The following is a 20,432-nucleotide window of genomic DNA, read 5'->3' as shown; positions in this document are numbered from 1 at the left end:
AATGTCGACTAATCGCCTGAACTAAGGAGTGGCCTGGTCCAAACCGCCCGCATTTGGCTTGTCCGATCAACCCGGTTTGAACTCAGATGACCGACAGTAGCCGGACTATGTGGGACATTTGTACCGATGTTGGTCGAGCTGGAGTGCCTCAGGTTGACCTAACCGGTCTGAAAGTCAACTAATTGCTTGTAAACTTTGGATTGTAATAACCTTGAATAGAAATTGGAGTAACCACATTACCATTGAATGAGTTTACTTCAAACCGTTAGTAATACAATCCACAAGACTCATGAGCCGGACATTTGGTATGGGACATAGTGTCCGAGCTGTCGGCCTACGCTGGGATGATGAGCCTCCCTGTAAGACCTGTATCCTAGCCCGTATCGTTCAGTAGGCCTCCGCGATCCTCCCGGTCAAATTTCGGTGACTTGCGACTTGTAATCGGCAGTTGCGCACGACCCTGAGTCGTATCTCGTATTCCAGAGTCAGCTCAACCCGAGACTTATACCAGTGCGACCGCGCCGTCGCCGCGGTTCCAGCGCTGCGTCTCGCATGCCCAGGCGATACTCGGGCCAAGAGAAGTGGGCTTGCGTTCAGTTCGAGGAAAACACTACCGGTTGCAATTTTAAGAGAATCTCTACGAAACGTCACATTAATCCATCAATCAAGTACAAGCAACCCAACTCATCTCTCTCTTACACAACCTTACCTAAATTCAACTCTCTCCCTTACACAAGTACACCCATCCATCACTTCCCATCACTCCATCACTCACTCTCATCCCATCACTCCACCTCACCGCTCATCTCTCTCTCATTCCAAGTAACTCCCATAGGAGCAACTCACGTCCAAGCAAGCTCCATAGGAGAGAGCTTTGTGTGGCCCACTTTCTATCTCCCATCTCCACCATCTAAAGATCATCTAGATCGTTGAAATCGTTCCCTTGGAGCTCTAAAGGCTATAGGCAGAAGAAGGAAGAGGAGATCAAAGGTGGGTGCTTTTACTTGTTAATTTTGTGATTTGAGGGCCCACATATGTGGGACCCATCTTGATGTATGCAATGTAGAGAGGGGCCCATAGTGGCGGGGTCCCTCTATCTCATCGTTTCTCTCTCTTTCTCTCTCTATTGTATGGATGGTGTAAGACCCATATCCTAGACCGTACCGTTCTATAGGCTTCCACGGTCCTCCCGATCGAATTTTGGCAACTCTCGACCTGTATCCGACGTTTGCGCGCGATTTTAAGCTAAGTCATGCATATCAGAGTCTACTCGATCCGAGACTTGTATCATTGCCACCGTGTTGTTGCCGCGGTTCCAACGCTACGTCTCACGCGTCAAGGCGATTCCCAGGCTAGGAGATGTGGGCCCACGTTCAGTTCGAGGAAAACGTCGTGTTGCAAATCCGTAGAGAATCCATCACATTAATCACTTCACTTGTCAAAGTACACCCATCAAGTCAAGTATCCTATCCCATCCCCTAAGTACACTACACCATCCCCAAAGTCAACCTTTTCATCCCATCTCTTACACACCCCATCACTCCTCTCCCATCATCTCTCTCTCTCATTCTCTCTCTCATTTTTCCTCCCAAACAACCCACGTCCAAGCTCCCCATGAGAGAACTAGTGTGGCCCACCTTCCTATCTCCCATCTCCACCATCCTAAGTCGATCTCAACCGTTAAAGTCCATCCATTAAATCTCTAGCATGCATTGATGGAAGAAAAAGTTTAAGAAGATCTAAGGTGGGTGCTTCTCACTCTCACTCTCCCTCTCTTTTTCATTTATTTTTTGTGTGAAGATGTGATTGTGTGGCCCGCTTAATGAGTTATGAGATGTCCAAACTGTTCATCAAATGGACCTCACCTTGATGTGTGTCTTATGCACACCATCTAAACATTTGGTGGCCCACCCTAGTAGCACGTCTATGGGTGGGGCCCACCTAAAATGTGTTATATGTAGCCGGACGCTGGACGAGCTTCACAGTAAAGTGTGAGCTGACAGTGGATGCACTAACGCCAAAAAAAAGAAGATTTGGGTGGGCCACTTGTGTAGGCCCTACCTTGATATATATTTTCAATCCAAGCCGTCCATCCCCTTTCCTACCTCATTCTAGGTGTTGAGCCAAAAAATGGAGTCAATCCGATCATCTAGCGGCCCATAGTATAGAAAATAGTGGTTCTTACCGTTATAATGCACTTTGAAGTTTTCTATACGCCAAGATACCTTGGATATTGGGCTCATTTAGCCTGTAATGAGCCGTAGGATTCAATGGCTGGAGTGGATCTATCTGATGAGGGCCCCACCTATGAAATTCTTTTAAAACAATAATATTAATAAAAAATAAGTCGACGCTGCTGCTGCTGTGGACGTGAGCAGCGAGCAGCGTCCTGGCGCTGGCAAAATGGGCAGGGAGAGTGGACCCCACCTCAGGCCCCACCATGATGCATTTGGAGCATCCACACCGTGCAATTGATGGGTCCCCTTTAGGCATGGAGATGTCCTAGAAGTTAGCCATTCACGACACTCAGGTGGTCCACACCATCAACAACAGTGGGATTGAAAGTTTGCCATTGAAACCCTTTTTAGTGTCACAGAAGTTTTGGATCATTATGAAATTTATTTTTCCTCTTCATTAGGGTCTGTGTGACCTTATCAACGGCTTGGATGAAAGATAAACATTATGGTGGGCCCCACGTGGGAGCCACCTACATGAGGATTGGCTGGTGTACGAATACACTAGCTATTCAGCTGCTGTGAAAGACGTCAGCGAGTTCTGTGGGTCTAGCCATGAGGCTGTGCCACATCCAGACCGTTCATTCATGTGGGCCCCGTTGTGATGCTGGTGTGGCACTTACCTGCCACGTGTGTGGAGCCCGCCTTGAACTCATGTGTTTTATCCCAGCCGCCCATCATCTGGACGGTGGGTGGCCACCTGATGTATGTGAAATACGCTCACATAGTGAAAATCTTAAGATATGCTTTCTTTTTATTATTTTATTATTATTATTTTTCCCTCTCTCATGGTATTATAGGAGGTTGGGATATAGATATATTTTATTATACACACACACACACACTTATATATAATATTATATTATGGTGGTCCCATGCGGGACCCACCTTGATTTATTTATTATAATCCACACCATCCAAATTATGTTGGACAGTGCTGGACAATGGTTGGACAGTGCCAATTTACATGGATAATGTTTGGATGGTGCTGATTTGTGGTGATAATCATTGGTGGGCCATGTGCTCCATAGAATAATAGTGTGCAGTGATATACATGATGCACATGCCAGTATTGAAATGATTATAGATGTAATCCAAATTCTCACCCACATCATAGTGGGACCCACCATGAAATATATGTTGTATATTCACACTGTCCATTCATGTTGCCCCCACATAATGAAGTGTTGTATCTACTTCATCCATCCATTTCGACGTGGGCCACACCTTGATTTATTTATTGCATCCACATCGTCCATCCCTGGATGTGGGGCCCACCTTGACGATGTATCTGCCACACCGTCCAGCATGGGACAGTGGGCCTACATAATGTACGTGTTTTATTGATGAGGCCCACTTGTTGTGTTTATAACCTATGTGCCGAGGCCCATTGAGGCCCATTAGTGCAGCCCGTGGATGCGGCCCGCTTGATGTAATACGGCTTATTGTGATAAACTTCTGGCCTATGTGATAAGGCCTAACGTGATGTATTTGAGGCCCATGGGCGAGGCCCAATGTGATGTATTCAAGGCTCATGGGCGAAGCCCATTATGATGTATTTGAGGCCCATGGGCGTGACCCATTGTGATTCGTTTGAGGCCCTTGTATGAAGGCCAACACGATAAATGAGAGGCCCATAATGAGGCTCATTGTGATGTATGTGTGGTCGATACGTTGTGTATGAATCCCTTATGTGGGCCACTCCTTGGGAACAATGTTGGTTAGATGTCCACATTGATGGGCAATGATGATTGGATGTCCACATTGAGACCTTTCCTTAGGCATTGTTAGGCCCATTCTCATAATCTTCTTGTGGGTTAACCCAGACAAGTGGGCCCCATCCACCCTAGACGGATGGTTTTGCGGTTTCGGATTTGATATAACCACGACCGAGGACTGATCTTTATATTATGATTGATCAGTTGTTTATCTATAGATCCTACCTTGCGTAGAGGCCGATTCCGATTATCGATCGAGGCTGATTATCGTGGCCGATTACCGATTATGATTGTTGTGATCGATTGATCGATTATCAATCGAAGTCGATTATCGTGGCCAAATACCAATTATGATTGTCGTAGTTAATTGATCGATTATCGTGGCCGATTACCGATTATGATTGTCATGGCTGATTAACCGATTATCGATCGAGGCTAATTATCGTGGCCGATTGCCGATTATGATTGTCGTGGCCGATTGACCGATTATCAATCGAGGCCGATTGTTGTGGCCGATTACCGATTATGATTGTCATGATCGATTGACCGATTATTGATGGAGGCCGATTATCGTGGCTGATTACCGATTATGATTGTCGTGACCGAGTGACCGATTATCGATCGAGGCTGATTATCGTAACCGATTATCGATCGAGACCGATTATCGTGGCTGATTATCGATTATGATTGTTATGGCCGATTGACCGATTATCGATTGAGGCCGATTATTGTTTGTGATTGCCGATTATGATTGTCGTGGCCACTTGGTCGATTATCGATCGAGGTCAATCATCGTGACTGATTATGGATTCCGATTGTGATGTATATTCTGCCCGTGTTTGAGGCCCAATGTGATGTATATGTGGCTCGTATTCGAAGCCTGTTATGATGTGTATTATGTCCGTGTTTAAGGCCCAGTGCGATGTATATGAGGCCTATGTGATGAGGCCCAGGCAATGAAGCCCATTGTGATGTATGTTAGGCCCATGTAAGAGGCTCTTCGTGACGTATATTAAACTCTTGAGTGAGGCCCATGGTGTTGTATATTTGGCCCTTGTATGAGGTCATGGGTCTACTATATATTAGGATCTATGAGGGCCATTTCTTGGGGGCAATGTTGGTTAAATGTCTACATTGTCGAGGTTGATTATTGATATCGGTTGTTGATACCGATTATGAGTATGTGACAGCATAGCATCATGATACATGCTCATACACATCATCTACATGTTTGTTATGAGATGTGGTTGATCATGGCATATGTCATTGAGCATGTTGTTATGAGACTCTCTGATAGGTGGATGTTATCTCACATGAGCGCACGGTATGCGCAGGATTGATGCATGACTGGATTGTATGACTCATGCATCTCGCATTATGATTTCTGTACACCCTAACGACATCAGGGCCGTAGCCTCCACAGGCATATCGTCAATGGCTAGACGGGACACTGAAAATTTGTTCTAGCATCGAGCTGCCATAGATGTCTCTAGGTGAAAATCTCTAAACCCTCTTGGTACCGGAGGGCGCCCCAACGTCGAGATCGAGTGAATACATGAGCGCCCGAGTGCCGAATACCAGGAGGCCGCATCTCCTATTGTGTCGTGGTCGGTTGGGAGGGGGTGTGACCTTACTCGCCCGAGCGAAGGGGGCAATGTTAGGTTGAGTTTAACCAGCTCGTGAATGGGTTTGCTATTGACGTGCCGGATAAGTATTGGCAGACTATTGGCCAGGCGGATATTGAGGTTTCTTACGCTCACTTGGACTGTGCAATCGGGAGAACGACAGTGCCATTTGGAGTGTACTAAGTCCTGGTGATGATCCTAGAGATGAACAATACTGATATGTGGACTTATTGAGCAGGAGTTACATACTCATTCATTCATTCTTTCACTATCCACTCGGGCTGGTGGTGCGCAACTATTTGTTACGTGTACCTTCATAATGACCAAGATTTCGGTTGGGGAGCGCGACTAATCTGAGATCAAGAGTTTACCACATTGAGTTTGACTATCCAAATTAGGTATGAGACTAGTTTGGATAGAAGTTTCTTGTGATGGACCCTATAGCCTGCGTTACTACTTACTATCATCCCGACTTCACACTCCAGCATGGTCATTCCATTCGCACCGCATATTGCATTACATTCGCGACATATGACATTTTGGGTTACCTGTGTTTCTGCATTTATATGGTTTAGATACGACATTTGATATTCGACTCTTTATGACTCCTCATTTGCATAGCTGATCTGTATCACGTATTTTGATATTGTTCCTCATTTGTATAGCTGATCTGTACCGCGTATTCTGATATTGTTCCTCATTTGTATAGTTAATCTATATCGCGTATTTTGATATGATTCCTCATTTGTATAGTTGATCTGTATTGCGTATTCTGATATTTTTTGACTCATGGACCTGTCGGTATTTTTGCTTACTTGGATAACGTATGATTCATGACCTTGCGCCTATTTCGACATTGTATGATTATGACATTGCGTTGAATACTTGACACTTATCTTGTGCACACACTTTCACCGCACACTAAGCTTTCTATAAGCTTATGCACGATAGATGTGTGCAGGTGGCGTTAGGTTGCAGCTGCGTTGAACTTGGAGCGTGTATGAAGCTTTAAATTTCGATTTAGGTATTTCCCTTTCAGCACTGTATTTAGATGATTATATTAGTGGATGTGTGATGATGATGATGTTGCCTTTGTGATTGGTAAACTTGTGGTTATGCTTGTTATCAGTTAAATGTACAAAAAATAAAATAAAATTTCCTCCTTGTAGGATCCCAGGATCGGAATCTGGCGTTTGAGCGCTGGAAGCCGAGAATGGGGTACTACGGAGGCTGTCGGCACTGGATTCGGCGACCAGGATTTCTATAAGTCCGATCTCCGAGTTTGGGCCGTGACAAATGATGTGTGTGTGTGACCCACCATGAAATATGTATTTTATACATGCCATCCATCGAGTGGCCCACATGGCAGTCCATTTGGACAGGCCCAAACGAAGGAAAAACACAAATATCAACTTGATCCAAGAGTGTGGCCCACCTGACGTGGGGCCGCCATATTTCCTAGGGCCATCCAAACCGTCCATGTGGGGCCCACAAGTGAAGTGTACCTCCTTTATCCAGGCCGTCCAGCGTCCAAGGACGCCTGACACTGCCACCCACATAGTTTCACACACCCACACATACATATATACATATATGTATTATATATACAATATGATATATGATAATATGTTATATCATATAATATATGTTGTGGTGGGCCACTGCTACGTGTGGACCCACCATGATATGTACGTTAGATCTCCACCGTCTAGAACGTCCAGAGAGTGTGGACGATGGGCACTTTAGATATATGTATATTACATTAATATATATATATATATATATATATATATCAGAGGGAGAGAAGGTAGTGGGGTGGCCCACCTACATGGGATCCACCACTGGCAATGTGTTGCATTCTAGTCGTCCATTTCTGGATGGTGCTGGATGGGCCGCACCAGATGTGTGGGTCTCATCCACACCGTCCAGCAATCTGGACGGGTGGAGCCCACTGTGATGTATGATTGTATCCACGTTGTCCATCCATTTGGTGTGCATTCCAGCCGTCCATTTCTGGATGGTGCTGGATGGGCCGCACCAGATGTGTGGGTCTCATCCACACCATCCAGTAATCTGGACGGGTGGAGCCCACCGTGATGTATGATTGTATCCACGTTGTCCATCCATTTGGTGACTAGATCAGCTCAATAATCAAGCTAAGTTGAACTCGAGCCAAGCCCCGTGGCTGAATGAGCCCAGCTGAGCTAAGCTAGTCAGAGTTTAGCACAGTTTGGCTAGTGTACAATTTTAATTAGAAGAATGGTTAGCTCCGTTCCACTCGTATCATAGTTAGACCAATTATCTGACACGGGACGTCCAATTTTAGCTTCGCAAGGATCCGGTAGCATAGCATGGCAGACTCGTTCTTTTTTTTTTTTTTTTATTATTAAAAAAAGAAAAATTATTACACACGCACACACGCCCCACACACTCACGCTGGTGGAATTTCACCACCCATGGATACCCGAACCCTTGACCGGGTGTTGAAACTCCTGAGAGTCTACTACCCGATCAAGAGTAAGGATCCGACTCTAGCAGACTCACTTGTACTTAAGCCACACGCAATAATCATAGTCCAAGTAGGGCATGTAAACGGTTCTGGCATGGACGCATCATGAACTAAAAAAATAAAAAATAAAAAAATTATTATCTGACTTTCGGATTGATGGATGGTTATTTGACGGTTAAAAATGAAAGAAATAAAATCCAACGGCCCTATGTCAACCAAGAAGTGCCCGCAAATCATGGGCTAAGATTGTTCAACTGATTTGATTTTGGACCTGTAAACAGGCAACACCGGTTCCATGGTTAGTTCGTTTAAGTTGAGAAATACCTGCCACGAGTAGAATTTTCAAGCGCCTGCATATGAAGCGTCATACGCTGCCAGAGTATCATACAGCTCCCCGTACAAATACCCTATCATTTGAAAAAAAAAAACACAAAACAAAACAATCCCTCACTCGTTAATAAAGAGACGAAGCCGCTATCTCAGCCGAAAGAAGGGCTGTTCTGTCTTCCATTTAAGGAGTTGAAATCTCAGGTAGGATCTCCTCGTTGTCAAATTAGGGTTTTTAGGGTTTAAGGTTTGTTGATTTTCCTTAATTTTATCTGATTTTCTGCATTTTTTTATGGAAATCATGCTGTGGTTGGATCTTTTGATCTGATATTGTAGAAGAGGAGGGAAAATGCCGTTGGGATTGATACTAGGGTTAGGAAGGTCAATGAGAAGGAAGAGGACCTCGTCGCTCCTAATCCTCTCTTCGAAAAGAGGCCCTCGAGATTACTACAAGGGCAAGAACTGCAAACCCACCGGTTTCCATACCCGCAAAGGTCTGAGCTATTTCTCGTCATCCCTAATGCTCTTTGCCAACCTATAGAGAATTGCTAAGGCCATTCGAGGCATACGTGCCGAGGTGGCATACGCGTGTGATAACCTGACCGTTCATCAGGTTGGGCTACCCATAGAACATTCCCTGGTGCAAAATTCAGGCAGGTCCGCTTGTCGAGTGGTTTGGTTGGTTATTTCTAACTTTTGGTTGTTGTTATTAGCTACAATGCATGGGGTAGTGGGCCCTGTCTGATGAATGATCAGGATCTTGAACACATGTGCCGCACAAGAATGTATGCTGTGAATCACCTATGTGACTGTGCACAATCACCTTGGTGTTTCCCTGTTTTGATTGTCGCTTATTGAATTGATTGTTTGAGTATTTGGAAGCAGCAAGGTAATTTTCTAATATTCTATGCTGGATGAAAAATCTATTTGTTTTATTGTCATCGACTTTTTAATGATTTTCTCTGACAGTCCACTGATGAAAATGCATTTTTCTGTAATTATCCTTTTTTATAGTTCTCAAGGATGTTTTTTTTTTTTTTTAAAAAATAAAAATAAAATTTAATCATAAAATCTAAGGGAGAGCTTAGTACATGAGATCTGCATGTGTAAGATGGACTGTTCATATGCCGGGCTGTTCCCTATAAGTCATATTGTCAGGTGATCCTAGCTGTTGATTGGCGAACTTTTGAGGTTCACAAATGGACTGTTAGAGAAAAAGTCTGACCAATAGTCCACATCAACTTCCTCAATTGGTGGCGTGGCTCATCTGACAACTGTATTTTTTGGGGCTATGAGCATCTATGGTTTGGCCCATCAGATGAACACTCCACATATCAAATGTGTTCCTCTTGTACTGGAACATCGTTTAATCATTAATGGCTTACATAAAAGAGCTAAACACTGGACAGTTTCTCTTCAAAGAAAGGGAATTTAAAGATGATTTGTGCATCCTATAACATTATGGAAATACATACGCATAGCCCAAAACCCAACTCAGTATAAACCTGTCAATCATTGGTTATTTTTGCATGAAGCATGTGAAATAAAACTGGGAGTTTCAAGGAATCCTGTTTGATGATTTATGGTGGCTACTTTTAACAACAAAAGAGATTGGATCTCTAACATCCCTCACTTCCTTTAGAAAGTGGAGACAGTGGTAAAACCCTGAAGCACCAGCATCTTGTCGGTGAGGGTTGTGTGGCAACAGGTGGATAACAACCTTGTGTCAAGCATAATGACCAGTGGGAAATTATAGAGTTGCAACTTTGGGACCCTGGCACATTATAAGCAGATCAGTGTAAGATTGATGCTAATGTGAATGCTAGGAATGCATAATGCTTGCATGTGAGTTAGTGAAACCCCAACCTGACACATGCGTTTATGATTTGGAGAAAAAAAGAGACATTGTGTGACCATTATTCACTCTCTTGAAACCTCCTAGAGCACTCAGGTAATCATCCAACAAGGTGGGCATATTTAGAAATGGAAAATCAATACCATATACCATTTAATATTGGTGAGAGACTAAACGAAGATCATGTTCCATTGTCTGCCACCCTCTTGATAACCTCATAACTCAATTATATTTGATAGGATGGGCCTAATTGGGGATGACATCCTCAATGTAGCATCAAACATCACCGGAGATAGATGACGTCTGCTTGCGTGTGAGAATTAACAGAAAATAGGTTGTGTTTTAGTTGCCAAAGAGCTTTTATGGCATATACCCACGATTCCATGTGTCATTTGTGAAAAGGGGTGGTTGCTGTTCAATGGGTTTCAATTCAACGTAGAGTTTTTTTTTTTTTTTGAAAGATGACATAAACTTGCATTAATAAGGAAGAAAGATTACAAGGAGTAAATCAACCTGCTGAGATAGTGTATCAATTACCCTTTGAATAAAAACAGATTACAGTCCTTGAACTGAGCTACATTAGAAGTCCACTCTATAATATAATGTTGATTTTTTTTTCACTATGGACCCCACCGCATTGGAATCACCATTAAAGCATCTGCCATTCCTTTCTTCCCACACTGACCACCAGACGGTTAGAAGGGCCATTCTCCAGACCAAGGTTCTTTGATTTCCAAGATCAACACCATGTCAGGCTTTGACCAACCGACCTGTCGAATCCGGAAGAGACCAGGACATTTTGAACCAAGGAAAGATAAAGATCCAATTGATGAAAGGGCAATGTATGAATAGGTGATCCACCGATTCTTCATCAGCCATACAGCAAAGACATATTGGTGATAATCATTCCCTTTTTCCTCAATTATCAACCGTCAATACCTTCCTTTTACCAACTAACCAGCCGAATGCCGCAATCTTTGGAGGAAGCTTATATTTTCATACTTTATCTATCATTATCTCTTCTGTTACATCAGATTTATTGCAGATGAAGTTGTAGAAGGATTTGACCATGAGGGTACCAGATTTGTCGAATCTCCACATCAGCCTATCTGAACCGGACCGTTCAGGTTTTCCGCTGCTAATGCGCTTTAGGAGAGCTGTAAGCTCTTAGATCTCACTGTCATGGATGTTTCTTCTACAAGAGAGATTCCATACTATATTATTTTCTTGAATGTAGTAACTATCAGATATTGATATGGACTGCTTTGTAGCGAGGCGATATATGTTCGGGAAATCAACTTTAAGGGCTGTTTCTCCCACTCAAATATCTTCCCAAAAGCGAGTATTATCTCCTTTACCAATTCAACATGGAGTTGAAAGGAAGAAGACTGCAAGAACGGTACTTGAACCTCTCCTCATGCGCTTTTTAGCAATGAAAGGGGATCTCTATGTCTTTAAATTTTCTAATGCAACATTCCTTAAATGTGGAAAGACAGCATAAGATCATCTGTCGACTTTTTGAGAGCTTTATAAAGTTCTAAGATAGACCATTTGATAAGGTAAGACCACTGGGAATGACTACCTCAAGAGGATTGCTAGTTCTCCACACCTTGCATAGCACAAAGCTGCAATACCTTTTATTGGGCTATAAGAGTCAAGTGGGCCCAAAGTCAAAATGTTTGATCAAGGAATTCAAAATCAATTCTCCCTTGTTCTCTACCTATACAAGGAGAAAAACGAGGGAACGCATTTTATCAGTCTGATGGGATTGCTCGCTAGATAGATGGGACTGGAGTCCTCTCCCATACGCATAGGAAGTATGTGAAAAACCTGACATTTGTGTGTGTGTGTGTGTGTGTGTGTGTGAGAGAGAGAGAGAGAGAGAGAGAGAGAGAGAGAGAGAGAGAGAGAGAGAGAGATCCACTTCATCCATCAATTGCGCCATACCATGTTCATTGTACACAAAAAATAAACTTGATCCTAAACTCTAGTAGACCATACTACAGGAACATTGTAAAATCGTGTTGAAAACCTATAGATTCACTTGGTGACTGGTGTGGCCAACCCGAGTTTCCAAGTGGGCTGATTTCTGGGATGTCTCTTCATCCTAGTGGCCCTAGGAATGTTTCTATGGTGAGATCCCCTTCTGCACCATTCCCTGTGGTGTAGCCCACCTGAGTTTTGTTGTGGTATATTTTTGGGCTTAGATTGTAACATTAGTTTCACGAATGATGGACATAGTGGATATTGCATACATCAATGTGGGCCTAGAATATCCAGGGTGTTATGTGCTCTTCCTACGACCAGTGTTGTAGGAAAAGGAGAGAAGAAAATAATAGAAAGCAGTAGTGGAAAGGGGAACGGAGAGGATCCATGCATAGCGAGGAAGGGATCCACAATTGCGAAATGTGTAGGACATTTGAACAATGGAACAACCTGAGCTTCTAAGTGGGCTGATTTATGGGATGTCTCTTCATTGTAGTGGCCCTAGGAATGTTGCTATGGTGAGATCCCCTTCTGCACTGTTCCCTGTGGTGTGGCCCACCTGAGTTTTGTTGTGGTATGATTTTTGGGCTTAGATTGTAGCATTAGTTTAGCAAATGATGGACATAGTGGATATTACATTCATCAATGGGGGCCCAGAAATCCAGGGGCATTATGTGCTCTTCCTACAACCAGTGTTGTAGGAAAAGGAGAGAAGAAAATAATAGAAAGCAGTAGTGGAAAGGGGAACGGAGAGGATCCATGTGTAGCTAGGAAGGGATCCATAATCGTGAAATGTGTAGGACATTAGAACTATGCAAAGGGCGGGAAATGCCACGAGGCCGATCCACTCATTAGATGGGCAAGCTTGTGTGTTAAATCGTGGATTGGTTGTCAATTGATTTTGATGGTGGGGCCTACCCAGTGAGCAAACCAGTTGGATTTTTTTACAAGATGGGGCAAACCATTCATGGATTGGTTGTCAATTGATTTTCATGTTGGGCCTATTCTCGGATGGGATCTTCATGATGGGGCCCACCAGCCACATCGATTGAGAGAAGGATGCTTGGTCAAACCTTTTTGACTTTGGGCTCCATTTGTCATGTCGTTCACTGAGAGGTGTATATCATTTTTTTTAAAAAGAAGCAATGCGATTTTACTAAGAAAAGAGGTGAAAGGCAGAAAGAATTCAAGTGGCAAACCACAACAAAAAAAAAAGAAAAAAAAAGAGGGTACCCCAAGAATTAGGGAGTCCACTCCTTGAGATACATTAAAGCCCTACCACTAACAGCTGAGAAAAGCCTTCAATATTTCCTTAAACAGCAATTGTTTATCTCTCCCCAAATGGACTACAGACCTGCAAGCAAGGCCAGCTGCCATTTCAATTTACCTGTCCTTCTGGGTTAGCCATCATGCCCAGCGAGGACCAACTCTTCCACTGACCCCAACATCACCCACGGATTTTCGAAGACCTCCAAAATGCTGATTCAAACACCCCACGAAAAGTAGCAGATGAACATATAATCAATCAACTCAATGTCATTCATGCACAGAAGACCCATTAGGGAGCACCATACCCCTCTTACTCACATTGTATCAACTTTTTGCTACACAAAGTGTAGAATTAACAATTACCTCAATGACTTGTGCATGGAAATGGTGGTAGTAGATAGACTTTATGTAGATATTATGTGCAGTTGTTGATTTTCAAAGCCTTTAGAGAACACTATGACAGTATAGATGACAAGAAGAACCCAATAAGATCATGTTGAAAATGGAATTTCCAATGGACAAACGTATGGGCATGATGTATGACTAGCTATTTTGTCTAAAAAATACCAGCAAATGCTAAAGGCTTGCTTGGGTGACACCCAAAAACAGTTTCTCTTGATTTTGCTGGACATGTGTTGTTGTAGTTGTTAACTCCTCTTGGGAACTCGATGAATTATTCAGATTTCTCCAACATATGCATGATTTAGGGTCTGCTTGGTTAAACAACATGACATATTTGATGGATTGGCAAATGACAACGATCGTGAATAGCAACATTCCATGTCAATTGCTAATTCACCATCACGGAAACAGGTCCTTAGGGTGTGAGGTACGCCTATTGACAAAGCAGTTGGTATTGTAACATTTTCCCCTAGCTTATTGAAGACATGTTGTTTAATGCAACACCAGTCAACAGTTAGGTAGATGCACCTTTAGTGACCTCATTTCTTACCTTACATAAGGGTCCTCTAGTGTGGATGCTTGGGTAAAACACACCACATATTTTGCCTAATATTTACAAGGCACACTTAGCAACTGAACAGGCTTCTTTTCTCTATCATCCCTGTCCATCATGTTGTCAAAATATGGAATGAACTTGCAACCTAATGCAAGTTTATTTACTGTTTTAACTGCCATAACTCTGAAGGATTTTTAATGTCATGTTTGGTTAGATTTGGCTGTATTTTACCACGGTGGAAACAGACGCTGACGTGGATGATCACCCATCACATGAGTATTAAAACTTAAAACCCCTAAGGACGTGTTTAGGTGACAGCCCTTTATCATTCAAAATGGCATACCCTTATACGGCTGGCCTTGTCTTAAAGAGCGCCAGGCTATTTTCCAGAAAAATGAGATTTTTTATTTTATATATTTTATTTTATTTTTTTATTTTTGAGAGAGAGAGAGAGCTAAAATGAGTTCTGCAGACAGTATTTGCACACCTGTCTAGACATGTGCGAACTGGCGGTCGCTGTTCAGGATCCAAACTTTCTGATGCGCTTTGTTATGAAACTCCTCAGGCTATGAAATCATGTCTCTGTTCTTTTTTGTGGGCCATAGGATTGTAGAAGCCTGAACTATAGGTTCAATTGGCTAACAGGCACTGACAATTCTGTCAGGCATGTCCGGCAGAAATAAAATAGAAAAAAGGTTTGGTTGTACACCTACAAGCTCCAAGTCATTTTCAAATCAGTGTAATGCAATTTTGAGTTTGCCACCTCAATTAGGTTGCCTCATTTATCAGCTTACTTTGGCAATTTTGAGACTCTTGAGATGCAATTAAATGTTAGCTGCATTTGCTACTTGTCCCAATTTGTCATCTGTGTACACACTGCGTTGCAAAGAAATCATCATCCAAAGTTAGGTTTACAAATCAACTGAGTGGCTTGGTTTTTGTTGTTTTTTGAGGTTTTCTGGAAGTCAACAGTGCATCTATACATGCCATTTCATTTAGTTAATTTATCATTGGCATTGGATGGTGCATGATTGCAGAGTAACTGTGTCCTCTACCCTGAGGAACATGCATGGTTTTATTGGAATTCTTAGGTCCAGGGTCAGAGGGATTCTTAGGGATGAGCAAGGTGCTATTATTGAGTTCATTTTTCTGGCCCTAGTCGTCAGGGGCTCAAGTAGGGCGGAGTTATATTAGGCTTCAGACAAAAGGGGGCAGAGTTATATTAGGGCACGTAATCTTTGTTACTTGGGTGGGTGGATTGTTCATGGTTAAGTAATGCTATAGCTTTTGTCCTTTGGGGAATGCATGCCATCCGGACATCTTAACTCTGCGGGCAATTGCTCTTGAAGGAAGGAATTCTGAGATTCTCTGTATTGGGGATTCTTACTTAACCATTGCCTTAATGCATCCTTGTTTTAGCCCGCTCTTTGGGCCTTTTGAATAATTTTTTTGTTGTCAATAAAAAGAATGATCTCCATCTACCCTTGCGTTGTGGATTGTTTACATTTGTGCTTTAAGATTATGAATAAGTGGAAACAACTAGATATCACATCATCTCCAATTAGGCTATCCTGCTGACTAGCTATTACACTTTTTATTTTTATTTTGTTGAGAAGTGGATGGATAAGCATGCACCTTGTTCTTCCAACAAGTAGTTAATGTCAGAATGGTGAAAATAAGTTGATTATCATCCTTAACAAGGCTTACCTTGTTGATTCACTTCATTTCACCTTTTTGAGTTTCTCATGGTGTAAAAGATAGTTAGGAGTCAGATCCCTTTGTCGGTGTTTCGCTCATAATTTTCTGACCAGTATAAGGTTGTGTCATAATCCCACTTGGAAATGTCATTGATTGTGTCTTGTGTGTCAAATATACCTCTTAGTTGCTGCTAAATCTTTAGTAAAGGGCTATTTTCTGTTATTCTGGTCCAGCTAGAATGGGTGATCCGATACCTCTAAGGTGGAGGCCATGGCCTTTTCTCGAGGTCTTAGACTTCTTGCAAAGGAACATCAGGGGTTAGTAATTGTTGAAGGAGATCCTCGAAATGTAATTAGAAGGGGTTAAAATGTTTTGTTGGAGCCATGGAAGAAATTTATGTTTGATGAAATTCAGCTCCTTGCTTTGAGGATAAACAAATATTTTGTCCATGTTTAGTAGAGAGGCAAAATTTGCTAGCAAATAGTTTAGCTCGAGGGTCCTTTCTCCCCTGCCCTTGTTGCTGGGAATTCATTTCCTTTTTCTTGATGTACTGCTTTTCTTGAATAAATTTGCAGTTATCTTTCAAAAAGAAGAAGAAGAAGGGTTTGTTGTATTGTTGATATTCCATGTCACAGAACTTCCGACTGTTCAGATGCCAGTGCAATGTCTTGTTGTTAATGAGGTTGAGGGGCATAAGAGTCTCAGGATCTTCAAATCAGCTAATTTTGTGCATAGCTTGAAACTTTATGCCGTCCTTGCAACCAGTTTTTCCTCTCTTTAAAAATACATCCAGCCTCTTTTTTTTCTTGCTCATTATTACATTTCTGCATTCAACTAGAAGGAATAAACATCATTCCAGTTGTTTGTGATGCAATATAGCATTTTGATGTAGGTGGGTACGTCTTGGTGAATGAAAAATTGCCGAACTACGTTGTACCTGATTTGACTGACTTCAAGGTACTTTCCATACTGGAATCATAGCCTTGTCATCGTTTAATTTGGAGGTCTGATAGCTTCATTTTTCAGCTGCAGTTCTTGCCATCCGCTTTTTCCAATTAATTGGGAATTAAAGATCCATCCTATTCCAACAGTTTCTTGAATAAGAAAAATTATTACATGAGTATGTGAAAATTTAAGAAATTGTGGAATAAGAGGTCATTTCCCTAGCTTTAATCTAAAATTAAGGGGAAATTTGTTCGAGGGGTTTATGTGAACTTTCACGCACATCCATACCTTTCCTGACAATTTTCCATATGTGTTGAACATGAGCCGTGCAAATGATGGGTCACATCATGAAGATTACTTGCTGCACAAGTCAGGCTTTTCCTCTCATTAGGTGGGCCACACCTGTATGTTGATCCAACCAGCTGCAGTGGGTGTCCACCCTTTCAGCAGTGGGTCCTTTAACGTGAGTGGACTAGAGTTTATTTTTGCCCCACATGATCTTCATGGTTCAGTCCACATTTGTAGAGATTGGATATTCTATGTAAGTGATTCATTGACAGGAAATATGGGCTGCTGTGAAAGTTCACTTATAGTGCTTGTATATGATCATTTCTCTTGATGTGCTATCCATGCCTATGCTAGGGCAGATGTACAAATTGGGGTGTGTATGTGCCTCACTAATCCACATTCTCTTTTCATGTGCACAGCTGAAGCCGTATGTATCACAATGCGCCAGAGAAGCAACCACGACTGAGGCGGCCGATCCTGCCAAATAGGTTGCTGAATCAAAGGATTGGTTGTACTCTGTGCCCTTTTTCGGGATGGGTAACAAAATATTCATTGGAAGGGAAATGAAGGTAGGAAGGATATGGATTCCCATTCCCCCTTTCTGCCATTTTTTTTTTCCGGTTGTTTCTTCATAGGCATCCAAGTGAAGTACAACATTTGATAGGAAAACAAAAATAGCATTAGCTTTAATGACTTGATGGGCTTCCCTGCTGGTTTTTTTTTCTTTGAGAAGTCTGGAAAGCACTATCATTTTCATTTTTCTCTTATTAGATTAGATTGAGTGGGACATTATTATTATTATTTTTTTTGAAATTTATTTTTGAAGACATGGGGTGTCCCCACCTCATTTTTGAAGTGAGACTAATCCCTGCGGATACACGCAGACGCCTTGTTAGGCAGACGCCTATAAATGACTTCATCTCATTTTAGCTAACAGTAATTATGTATTAGAGATATTGATCTTTAATTCATAATTACTGTTAACATGATCTCTTTATGTATTAGAGATATTGATCTCTAATACACATAACTACTGTTAACTAACATGAGATGACTGCATCTTTAGAAATCTACCAAACAGGGCCCGAGGGTTCTTCAACATCCCCCATGCGTGCGAATTAGGTAAATGTTCACCTGACACAAACTGTTGAGCATCCTGGCCCATCTAGACCGTTCAGTGGATTGGGACACCTCTTGGAGTCTCTCTCTCTCTCTATATATATATATATATATATATATATATATATAAACCCTCATTGAATGGATGATCCTAATCACCTAATTTGTTGCCTTTTTTTTTTTTTTGTTTTTCACATTATATACGGCTCATAAATGTTTTCCATAATTTGGCAATTACGGTCATCGTGCTTTGTTTTTGGAAAGTGGGACATCCAAGCAGCAGATCTGTTGAGCGGTCTGGATTGACGAGGTCAAACACAGAGTGTGGGCTAGATATGAGTTAACATCATATACTCGCTGGCATGTGATTATTCCAGTGGCTGTAGATGGGCTGGGCACAGGACAAGTAAAAAAAAATTGGGTGGTCCTGAGAGGCCTGGCCTGCTTTGGGCCCCAAAACCCCTGGCCAGCCTGATGACAGCCCTACTTATTCCTCAGTGTTTGATCGAGTATCAAATTTGTACTGTTTAATTGTGAGGATCGTTGTATCGGTGGGTTTTTGTACCATCAATGGGTTTCTATCAACAGTCTAGATCAATGCCCTTGCAAGGGAGTTGCACTGGAGCATCATTCATTTCACTTCTGATCGATGTGAGATCCAGATTGGTGGTTTGGCGTCGCCCAACTATCACATGGGTTGGAGGACACCAACCTTGACTGATGGACCATCGATCTGATGGCCGATAGTAAAGCGGGCCTTGATGGTATTGGGTCCCGCAAACATGTGATTAATTTGGTCCACATGGCTGGATTTGTATGTGCTGCCCGGGGCTGCCTTTTTCCGCCAAATCAGAACTCTGATCTTAAGACCTGGTATGCATTCACTCAGTCAGACCGTCCAAGTTGTGTGGCGCTATAAGCGGATAATCATCTAAAATAAGATTCGTTTGATATGGGTTTTGCTAATGTCCCCACCACATCTTTTATGGGACGCTAGCAACATCCTCAAACCTTTTAAATGCCACAGTAGATGACCGATTATCAATCGGACAGATCATTCAATAGAACCGTTGGGAGCAAGCTATGGTGCAAGAATCATGCTGATTGGATGATCCTAACCCTTTAAATAAGGCTAAAATTATTTATTTTTTACTGTCGTCTAGTCTTAGAGATATAAATCACATGGTTTGAATCTTCAAAAGGAAGTGCTACTTTGGTATTAAACAATACCAAGTGGGATCTGGGATCTGCCGGATGGATGTTTCAATATGATGATTGGACCTATTTTGTTTCTCCACTTGATCTTGACCATCCATTTTCGGAATGAATGGACAGTTGGCCATGGTATCATTTAAAAGCTTTAGGAACGGTGCTAGCCTTCCAATGAAGGTGTGGATTGTATGTTGATTTTGGTAACGGCCCATTGATTATGTGGGACCGCATGCCTTGTTTTTTGCGTGGTCCGCTCCCTGTAGAAGCAAATTATTTTTGATCTGACGGGCACAATCATCCAATCGATTTGATTTTTGGATCTATGCTCCGTGTACTCTCTGTCAATCTTGAAGTCACAGAAATGTCCCAAGTCCGTGGGGATGAGTGCACTCATAAGAATTCATTGGGAATGGTGGCCCATCCCCTAGCTAAGGGTTGGGCTGCGAGCTGTCTGGGCCTCGCCTGGCCCTTGTAAGGTCCGTCCATGCCCGGACTGCGGCCTTGATGGGCCTGAGATGATTGTGCGCCGGCAGACCGAGCCACATCATCCGCTCTTGTGCAAGATCCGCGCTGTCTAAAGTAATCCTCACCATGCATGATGTATTACTAAAATGCCCTTGAAACCTTAAAACGTTTCAGACCGGGTCCTGTTCCCAGCCTGATTGATAAACAGGCTTTATAGGCCTGGG

At 42.4% G+C, this 20,432-nt stretch overlaps 1 protein-coding gene across 2 annotated transcripts; it reads left to right on the top strand.

Moving 5' to 3' along the window:
* The first annotated feature begins 8,493 nt into the window (after window positions 1-8,493).
* LOC131232935 (uncharacterized) lies at window positions 8,494-18,168 on the top strand. Of its 2 annotated transcripts, none has more exons than XM_058229472.1 (4): window positions 8,494-8,617; window positions 8,750-8,907; window positions 17,072-17,136; window positions 17,832-18,168. In XM_058229472.1, exons 2-4 carry the CDS (start codon window positions 8,763-8,765, stop codon window positions 17,898-17,900), a joined length of 279 nt encoding a protein of 92 aa, XP_058085455.1. In that variant the 5' UTR covers window positions 8,494-8,617; window positions 8,750-8,762; the 3' UTR covers window positions 17,901-18,168. The 2 variants fall into 2 exon arrangements, with proteins under 2 accessions (XP_058085455.1, XP_058085456.1); XM_058229473.1 differs by having other exon boundaries at window positions 8,507-8,617; window positions 8,753-8,907.
* The last annotated feature ends 2,264 nt before the right edge of the window (window positions 18,169-20,432 follow it).

This window comes from Magnolia sinica, chromosome 18 (genome assembly GCF_029962835.1).
Source record: "Magnolia sinica isolate HGM2019 chromosome 18, MsV1, whole genome shotgun sequence".
Taxonomy (NCBI): Eukaryota; Viridiplantae; Streptophyta; class Magnoliopsida; order Magnoliales; family Magnoliaceae; genus Magnolia; species Magnolia sinica.
This window is presented reverse-complemented; position numbering and strand designations above follow the sequence as displayed.

Excerpts from the sequence above, each read along its gene's own strand:
- LOC131232935 (XM_058229472.1), top strand. The coding sequence starts at position 8,763 with ATGCCGTTGGGATTGATACTAGGGTTAGGAAGGTCAATGAGAAGGAAG. Across the intron at positions 8,908-17,071 it reads CGGTTTCCATACCCGCAAAG|GTGGGTACGTCTTGGTGAAT; the intron begins GTCTGAGCTATT and ends ATTTTGATGTAG. Across the intron at positions 17,137-17,831 it reads CTGATTTGACTGACTTCAAG|CTGAAGCCGTATGTATCACA; the intron begins GTACTTTCCATA and ends TCATGTGCACAG.